Here is a 10,339-nt window from a genome sequence, read left to right as displayed (position 1 = left end):
AATAAACTGGGAAACTCGAGATATACTACAAAAACACATGTGAATGATTCTCTGAGGGATAAAGCATTGATTAATAGGCTTTGTAACCCCTGAAGTACATTATTATTATTATTATCACTAAATATGATGCTTTTTTTAAGTACCATATTTGCACCTCAGGCTTCAATGTGATTTCACCCAATTCCTTCAAGCCTGACTACGAACAGGCCACGGAGCTAATAAAGTTCAAGTCAAAACTTTTGCTTTCTTTGTTTGTCTAATTTAATTATTTGAATTATGCTATAGTTCTGATGCATATTTGATCTGCTTAATCTGTATAATATTTTGGCAGGGAAAAAAATCACAAATATCATCTGACAGTAAAGGGGAAATCAGGTTTATTATGTCATCGGTTTTAACCATATATTTATTAGTTATGATAAATTATGAAAAACCAGGGTAATTCCTGAAATATTTAGGAGTGAGGCCAGTACTTCTCTTTGGTACTCCCTGTGCTGAATGACTGTAGGAGGGAGAAATGTGAGCACAACAACATTTATGTATAACTTGGATATTTATTCCGTTGCTCCATGTGAAACGAGGGGTCAGAGGTCAGTGATAGCAGGGGGCAGGAAGTTCAGTGCTTCAGTTCACAGACTTTGACGTGCACTCCTGATAAGTCTGGAGGGGTTCAGACCAGTCCCAAGATTAGAATGACTATAATTACCGAATATTTACGCCCTTTATGCCCACTTACTGCAAGCCTGATATTCCACAGAGACTCACAGAGGACATTGTCTGTGTACAGCCTGGAGAAATCCCACAAGGACGTGGGATGAGAAGCCTGTTAGAAAGTCAGTATAGAAGTCTCTGGAATCTCCTGGCTCTCTATAAATGACTTTGATGTCACACCGTAGTTTGTGGAGCCATGTTTTTACTTTGATAATTTCTGCCAACATCCATGTCAGTTTCTTTAGCCAGAAGTGTTCATATTTAGATGACGGGGTGGAGTGCTAAGTTATCAGACTAACTGATAATTTGTCAAAATGCTGATAAAATACTGGAATTTCACTCACAAACTCTGGAGCACATCACAGTGGTCTGGTTAGGTCCTGGGTTCAAATCCACCATGTAGCTGGGGCCCTTCTGTTTCGAGTTTGCATGCTTTCCTGTGCCTTAATAAGCTTCTTGAATTGGATGGGCAAAAGAAGGTGGATGGATGAAACTGCAGCACAGAAAACTACAGAGCAGACCTTAGTATTACACAAACAGTTGTCCCACAGGTAGGTCCTGGCAGGAGGGACATGTGTGCAGTAGCTAGCACTACCACCTCACAGCAAGAAGGTCCTGTTCTCCCTATATCGGTGTGGGTTCTTGTGGTGTACTCAGGCTTCCTTCCATCAACTGGCCCTTGATGTAAATGTGATTATGAATGGTTGTATGTCTCTGTTAGTTGGCCCTGTGATACAACCAAGGTCAAGAGGTCGACCAGTGATACAGTGTTTACACTTTACCTTTCACACAAAGCAGCTGTACCAAAAGGACATTAGCTTTTTACATCAAAACTTCACTACAGAACTTGGGATAACACAACAGTGTTGTGTAGTGGGGCTCAGGTGATCGATCCCAGTCTGTATGTCTCGGGCAAGATACTAACCACACGTTGCTCTCCGATGCATCCATCGGAGTATGAATATGTGTGAATGTTAGATAGGAAGCACTTAGAAACAGCGTAGAAAAAAGTTCTTGGGTGAATGTACAAGTTGAATGTACAGCACAAAAGCGCTATATAAGAACAGGTCCATTTACAACCAGAACATGTAGCAGTCTTCAGTTACAGTGACCACACAGTCAGTTAATGAGCTGAAGTGCTGCCACTGTTATTACACAAGTAGTGCAGTTAGCTCTTAAGTCATTATTAAACTGGCAACATTCACAAGAGTCTGAAGAATTCTCATCTTTTTAGGACCTAAATACTCTTAGTTGCTATAAAATCCTTTTAACCATCATTTTGATAATTTTACTGACAAAATCTTCAACTGGATAAAGATGGAAAATTCCAGATTTATCACAGGAAAAAACAAAATTGACAACCTTATCTTGCATTTAAAATTACAGCCTATGGCTTTAGATATGCAGCGTCTCTTTGGTGAAAAGTAAACTGAAGTCATACGGATCATAAACAACATGCAGCTGCATGTCTGGAAACAGGCGGAACTGATAACGTTATCAATTCTCTCGGACACATTTTGTTTTCATCCTCTTTTATTACATCCATGTAATTTCAGCTGATGACTCTCAGATAGCCGATGAGCCGGCTGTTTTTCGGAGTAGCAGCTATTGCACATGTAACATTTCATACCTGGATAACTGTTCAGTCATGGAGACTTCCTCGTCTACTTAAATCTTGAAATTACCGTCCACTTTACATGTCAGCAGTCTGTATCAACAAGGCAGTTACACCAGCAAATGTCAGAGATTTCAGCATGAGCTTAGATAGCTGACATTTACTTTAGACTGATAGGCTGCAGCATCTACATTAAGCATAATAAGCTCAGCTAAAAATCGGAACAAATATTTGTCATTACATCATGCTGCTCTGTGCCAGCATGGTCACTCAGATTACTTTTGCCGTAGACATCACTCATTATAGTTACAGTGAATGTTAAAAATGGTCATTGGTGGCTGACTCTGAGAGACTCTGTCAACGTCCTTTTTTAGTAGCTCTAAGGCCCAAATCTCAACTACCACAAACTTTAGTTCACCCTCCTTCTGTTCAAAACACATAAAATTCCCACTTTTTTAAGCTTTTGTTCTTTACATACCGAGTGTGTTTTTCAAATGCGAATTTATCGTGTTACGTACTTACACACCCAAACATGAACTTCTTGATGAAATTGGAATCTCCACATTCTTCCTTTTTTTGTTTAGACATTATGACCAACTTATAAGATAAGATAAGATAACCTTTATTAGTCCCACACGTGGGAAATTTGTTTTGACACAGCAGAAAGTGGACAGTGCAAAAGTTATATAGCAAAAATTAGAATACAATACAAATAATATACTGTACACAACTGTACAGAATAGAATGGAATAAAATAAAATACTATATACAGTAGAATAAAATAGAATAGAATATACAATAGGATAAAAATAGAATACAAATTCTATATACAACTGAGTAAAAATACTCTTTCTATATTATTATTATATTATTTATATTAATATAGCTCGATGACTTTATTTTTTGTCTTTTGAGGATGAAGTTGCTGCAAAAAAATGCAATGTGTGTGTGTGTGTGTGTGTGTGTACATGTTAAAAGATCTTTGTGAGGACAGAAAATTGGCATGCCACTGTACTTGTGAGGACGAACAGTCACTTATGGAGACAAAATGCCTGTTCACACAAGTTTGAAGGTATTTTTGAGGCTCAAAATGTGGTTAAAGTGTCAGGGTTACTATTAGGTCATGGTTAGGTTTAGGCTACGGGTTATAGTATGGTATTCATTTTTGATGGTAAGGCTAGGGAAAGCATTATGCCAATGAGAGTGAGGACCTCTAAAGTCCTCCAAAGTAATCCGATTACTTTTTTAAAGTAACGGGTAAAGGGATTACTATTGCAAAAGAGTAATGAGATTACTGTTACTTTCCCGTAAGCACGCTGCATTACTGCATTACTAAACTGTCGTGATTTTGTTTGTTAGAGTGTCACATGACAATGATTTACGAGCGACATCCGTGGCAGCAACAGACGTGTGTAGATCAACAATGGATAATATGGAGTGCAGGAGAGAGTTTGACCATGCAGCATTTAAAGCATGGACGTACTTACATTACTTTAAGTTTTATTCCGTAAAAAGTGACAAAAACATTAGCGTCTGCTGTACAGTCTGTGTGGGAAGAAAGCTACTTTCCACAGCAAAAACTTGAACTTCAAATCTGAGCAAGCACCGAGCACGCTGCCACGGGAACGTGAAATTCCCAGAGAAACCCCCGGATCCTCCCACTGACGTGACACTGGTCCTCACTAAGATATGAAAACATGTGTGCATGTGTGTGTATGTGCGTGTGTGTGTATGCATGCATTAGCTAGCTGCACTGCTGCTGCCTCTACGTCCTCAGTGGGCTGAAGAACGGGTGCCACAGTGCCTCCTCCAGGGTGATCCGTCTGGACACATCATATTCCAACATGCAGCTGAGCAGATCGAACAACTGCCTCTCCTCCTCGTTCTGCGTCTGCATGTACAGCTGAGAGACAGAAATAATCAGATTTCCTACAGCTACCAGTCCCAGCTCACAGCTGAAGCTGACTGGTTGATGTGAGTGCCGGGTACCTTGAGAGGTCGACAGTGTTTCCTGATGTATTCATCGTCCCAGTTCAGACACTCGCTGTGCACATAATGCTTCTTCCTACACAGATTACATGCACAGTGTTTATATTCAGTTGCAGACAAAAACACTCTGTCAACACACACAACACACTACTTCAAATTACACCTGGAGCTGAGGAGAGCATATTCACAAAAGAGATCATGGATAAGCTCTATATCACCATTTGGAGACCCTTGCTGCTAAATTTCATTTTCCTGCAGATGCACAATCTTTTTAATCAAAGTGTTATTTTATATATTTTTTGTTCTTTGTGCACAGTTCCTTGGACAGTTCTTTAGAAAAATGCGGCATATAAGAGTTGTTTATTGGCACATGCACAGTGTCTGTTTGCACAAATGAAATGCAGCATTTCTGCCATGTTTAATATGATTTCTTTTGGATTTCACTGAAAGTGTCTCTGTCATCATCTGCATCTGTGGGTGCAAATATGCATTCATTTGCAGACTATGGAGAAATTCAGCTGAACTTTGTGCTATATGAAAAGTTACATTCAGAGTATTCACCTCAGTGTTCAGATGTATGTAATGAAGTGCTCTTTCAGTATGCAGTGCAGGCTGAGTGCAGGAGTGCCAGTTAAGGCACTCCTGCACTTAACTGGGACTCAATTAGGGATGCTTTTATGCAGCCTCCATGGGTACGAACGACCTATGAGACCCTGAGAATGGTGCAGAAAACCCTTTGGGAAGGATCTTTGTAGGGGCAATGCATAATTAGACTGCTCTATGAGCCCTTTTGTCTAGTCATGGTTTCATGCCATGTTCTCAAATGTCCTTAGTTATCATTTGTTGCTCTTCTTTATTCGCTCTCCTATTATTAGTTCTGTGTTTTCTCTTGTAAGTTGTAAGTATGACTTTTCAACAACCACAGTCCTCCAGCTTCTTGATTTCATTTGTCTTTGACATCAAAATACAAGAACAATTGATTCACACGTGTGTGTGTGTGTGTGTGTGTGTGTGTGTGTGTGTGTGTGTGTGTGTGTGTGTGTGTGTAGCTATTTGTGTAGCTACCTGGTCTGTTTGAGCAGATGTGGAGGGACCGGTCCGAGGACTTTCTCCATCATGGCTAGATGTTCTTTACTGTCATGGGTCTGAAACAAAACCAGCAGTTATACTACTGTGTGTGCGTGCACGTGTGTGTGTCTGTGTGCGTGCACGTGTGTGTGTCTGTGTGTGTGTGTGTACCAGGAAGAGTGTGCGTCCTAGGTAAAACTCCATCATGACACAGCCCAGACTCCAAACGTCACATGACTGGTTCCAGCCCAGACCTGAAATGTAGATAACTGAGCTTAATTCTCTGAGTGTTCATGTAGGAGTGTGTGTGCATGTGTCAGTTGTTTGTGTACCAAGTATGACTTCTGGAGCTCGGTAGTAACGCGTTGAAACCAGGGATTCATGGGGTTCGTGGTCAAATGTGGCATTGCCAAAGTCCACAACCTTCACATCAAGACTCCTCAGCCTCTTCTCCTTACACTCCTGACATAAAAATGGACGCATACACACAAACAGGAACACACACACACACTCTCTAGTAAACATCCTTCATCACATAGCAAACCTTAAAATAAAACCATGACGTGATATTGCACTCTTACCAAGTCCTCATTATACTCCAGGTCATAGTCAGAGCGCACAAACAGGATGTTCTCTGGCTTCAGGTCTGTGTGGGTCAGTTTGTTACGGTGCAGAACTGCAAAACACACAAAAATACACAATACAATTGTGCATGAAATCAACAATTTTTTAAACTGAGCAACACAGTGTTCGACTGTCCCTGTAGAAGGCAAAAAAAACCTTTTTTTTAAATGAATCAGTAATTTTGCCTGTTTGTCAGCTACTGTTGATCAAAATAGTGGCAGACAAGCTAACAGGGTTACGCTTTGTTACACTACATTAGTTTTGATTTCTCTCCTAAAATGATGTAAAAACCCACAAACAATAAAAAAGTCTTTAGAAACTAAGAGATGTTTCAGTCCCAAGATTGCCAACGTAAACAGTCACCTACAACGCCCAGTCTCACAGAAGTAAACACCCGACTCACAGCACACAGCTTTGAAGATCTGGAAGGCCATGCGTCTAATCTGCTCCACGCTGAACGGCAGGAACTCATTCTGTCGGAGAAACTCAAAGATACTGAGGCCGAGCAGCTCGAACACGATGCAGACGTGGCCTTCATGCTCGAACCAGTCCAGCATCCTCACGCAGGCGCTGTCAGAAGACACGATAAATCACTTTAATAACGCAATCGCTGGAGATTAGAATGAGAAATGAATGCAAACAGCAATAACACAGCTATTCTTTCCTGCAGCCCATCAGTTAAACAAGAAGAAAAAAGATTTAACTGAATGCTGTCAAGGAAAAATGTAACCCCCTGGATTTCATGTAAGCTACACTTACAATCTGTTATCATCATCCAGGCAGTTGATTTCCTCCAGCACAGCGATCTCAGACCTCGCTACTTCACAGAAACACTCAATGTTCCTCACTATCTTCACAGCTACGTGCTCATCTCTGTTGAACAGACACATGACATGCAGAGGTGTATATGAGGTTTAAAGCTGATATGGACCTCTGAATGTTGAAAACAAAAAAAACATATAACCTCGAAGCACTAGAAATACCCATCAATTCCAAGGATTTTTCAGCATGCGTGCTTACTTCTCTCTGTCTATACACTTCACTACTTTTCCAAATGCTCCTTCTCCAAGTGCAGAGACAACTTCATCTGGAAAGGACAGACAGATATTTATTTGGATCACCAGTGCGTCCAGAGCAGAGCACTTTTAAAACACTCGAAAACACACTTCCTGCAGCTTCTGACTTGTCACAAACACATTTGAAAAGTCAACTAGTCGCTTTCCTTTCATTCTTCTTCCACAGCCAGACGATTGTGTGATGCTTCCAAATTATGGCATAAGGTTCAGTTCAAGTTTAATCACAAACCATTTGGTTAATTTTCAGTAATGCATTCCAGCAAATTAAAAAGTGAAAGGTTTAGCATCCTGGACTAAGTGCCTGAGAGTACATTTATTGTACAAAAGAGGAATTGAATTAAATAATAAGGCAGTTCCTCTGTACCAGTGAAAGTAGTCAGGTGATCACGGTAACAGGAAACTATTTCTAGAGTTGCTATTCTGGTGTCAGTTGCCCTTTTAGAAGAAAAAAAGCATAAGGGGAAGGGGGGGGGGGGGGGGGGGGGGAATGTGATAAGTACATCTTTCTTTCATCACGAGGCCGATGTGATAGGCCAGGTGGCCCTCTTCATCATCCTCACAGCTCTTTCCCCTCTGACCCTCCTCCACTTCATCATCATTGGCGCTGCCAGCGTTGTCATCAGCCTGAGCGTTGGTTGTGTTTCAGTCAGATATATGGATAAGAAGCAAAAGAGAAAAACAGAGTGTCAATTTGAAAAATGTCCATTTTTTCATAGAATTTAATTCCAATAATGGGATAGTTTGAAATCATAAAAGACTCAGTTCTGTCCTTTTTTATATATTAAGATAAAATCATAGAAGTGTTGAGAAGCCATTAGATTATATAAGAAATGTCTAGCAAGCTAAAGTTTTCCAAACAGCAATTTAATTGCCGATGTTCTGGGATGTGTTCCCATTCAAAATAAGACGAAAGTTCAACTACAAAAATATATTTTATATACAGATCCTATTTCATCGACTGAATCACAGTGGATTATTTGGGGTAATCATATTACACAAGACCCTGCTGTTGCCATATTAGATGATGCTCCTAGTTTTGATGGGTTACTCATTCACACCTGTTATTTTTCATCTGAATTAGCAACAAATAATATAATGTAATGCACTGTATATAATGTAATTAATTAACTAATGTTAATGTACTTAACAATAAGGAAAAAAAGCCTCAGGCAAACTTAGGGGGACTGAGCAGAAAGAAGATTATCCAACCAAGTTATGAGTTTCTGAGGTGGTGCGGTGGATGCACTGGTTGAAACTTCCAGTCTTTGTATCCGTTTGTAGATCAGGTTTGGAGTCATCGCCATCTACCAAAGGACAGAGAGAGAAAGACTTCAAAACAGTTCCAGGAAACACAGACAATAATTAACCTGTATGAGGATCACAGTAACAGATATTATTAAAGGCCAAAACCTAAGAGGAAATAGCGTTACCTCTCCAGTACTCGGAGTTGTCATCCTTTCTGCCCATTGCAGTGTTATCAACACTCTACCTGACTCAGGCCTCTTCTCCACACTCTGGTAGTGTCTGCAAATGTAAGGAGAACTTATTTTCAAAAAAGGCTTTGTGAAAGCTTTAAAAAGCAAAAAGGACATTTCGCATTTAGCTTCACAGACTAAGGAGTGAATCGCACACTTTAGCATTAAACTTTACACACACGTGTGAGGCAGCGTTATCGTACTAGAATTTAGGAATGACAGGTGCCAAACAAACCGGTACAAACATTATCGATACAAATATAGAAATTCTTTACTGGCACATTATCAGCATTTTAAGCTTAGGATCTTTTACTCTTACATGAGGCCAGTACAAATTCCCACGAGGCAGTGGGAATGTAATCTTGCACTCATGTAATATATATGTTATTTATGCATATTTATATTCATGATTTTATGAACTGTTTTTATTTATGTAAAATGGCTAACGGCAGCAGTGGAAACTTGAGTGATGTAGCTTTTATTAAAAAACCAAAAATCTCTGGTACTTTGAATAGACTACTTTGTTCGTGAATATAGATTAACATTTATATCACCAAAGTAGCGAACAACATTAAAAATGCTTTCCATGAGTAGAATATAACACAGACAACATGCTTTTCTGTGCTGGTAAACATAAAGTGCTTCTAAAAATAGTCAGGAGCATTATAATTTACTGTTGCTGCACCTGAATGAGAAATTTCACTCTTAAGAGTGAAGTGGAGAAACTCTTCTCTGTTTTTTGGAATAATATAGTTGCTCTCCGTGCTATACCTCATATTCTTAACTTTAAGAACATGAGGTATAGCACACAGTCTCAAGGGTTTTGGTTCTTTATCACTGACCTTTTAGAAAACCCTATATTAGGATGTTCTGTGCAGAAGGTGAAGTTAGGGATGTGTAGGTAGCATGATAGCATAATGGTCCATGGGAGATTGTGACCAGCTGTTTAAACATATAAACTGAAAGACAAATCCTTCATGCTTGTCAAAATATGCAGTTTCTTAGTCAACTAAGAGTAGTAGAAGCCCCAAGCTTATTCAGTCACTCAGAATAAGTGAAACTTCTAATAGTCAAAACTACTGCAGTGTGTTTTTGAACTGCGTCATGAAATAACTGCATTTTGGTTTCGCATATGAGACGTTGAGGAGTTTTGCTCTTGAGGGGCTTTTAGGTGTTCCTTTGCAGGGTTCTCTTCCTCCCTCCTGAGACATAGATCTGTCTCTCTGTGCCCGTCTGGGTCGGCTGTCTCTGATCGACTGTAAATCAGCAGTGAGGATGGCTCACTCTCACTGACAACATGTAGGACCGTTGTCACTCACTTAAGAATATCCAACACTCACTCACCAGCCACTGCCAGGAGCACAGAGTACGCCACTCCTAATTACTGATAGGCAGAATAAGAAACCAATACAGCTGAAGGATAGGGCCCAGTAAAAGTGCAGCCACCAAGACATGATCTATTTAAAACATGCTGGTTTACATAAAGGCAATGCCAGTCATTTGTGCCTGTAGTCATCTGTATAGGGATTGATTATTTTTGGCTAGGCAGTGATTTTATTATTACCCAATTGCTTATTTTCTCTAACAAAACTAATTTAACTCTATTTTTGGACATGAAAAACAAAATCTTCTTCTTAGAAGATCTTCTCTTACTGCTCCAAACAAAATTCACTGCCTAAATTTTAAATCTAGAACAAAGTACAAGGTGTTCCTGATCGGATGTGCTGACAGTGTGGGTCTTGTTTTAGCCATATGCCACATTTTTACAAGCTAGGAAAGGA

General features: G+C 39.8%; 1 protein-coding gene across 1 annotated transcript; it reads right to left on the bottom strand.

The window, feature by feature from the left end:
• Nucleotides 1-4,091: 4,091 nt before the first annotated feature.
• Nucleotides 4,092-8,550, bottom strand: LOC146624736 (dual specificity protein kinase CLK4-like). The gene is made up of 12 exons (XM_085364103.1): nt 8,514-8,550; nt 8,293-8,387; nt 7,584-7,707; nt 7,028-7,094; nt 6,767-6,880; nt 6,411-6,577; nt 5,965-6,059; nt 5,716-5,845; nt 5,555-5,637; nt 5,381-5,460; nt 4,316-4,391; nt 4,092-4,229 (listed from the first exon to the last, which is right to left on the bottom strand). The coding sequence occupies exons 1-12, from the start codon at nt 8,548-8,550 to the stop codon at nt 4,092-4,094; spliced, it is 1,206 nt and encodes a 401-aa protein (XP_085220229.1).
• Between the last annotated feature and the right edge of the window lie 1,789 nt (nt 8,551-10,339).

This window comes from Diplotaxodon limnothrissa, linkage group LG10 (assembly GCF_057381915.1).
Source record: "Diplotaxodon limnothrissa isolate DT_005_m linkage group LG10, D_limnothrissa_male_GT1.1, whole genome shotgun sequence".
NCBI classification, from domain to species: Eukaryota; Metazoa; Chordata; class Actinopteri; order Cichliformes; family Cichlidae; genus Diplotaxodon; species Diplotaxodon limnothrissa.
This window is presented reverse-complemented; position numbering and strand designations above follow the sequence as displayed.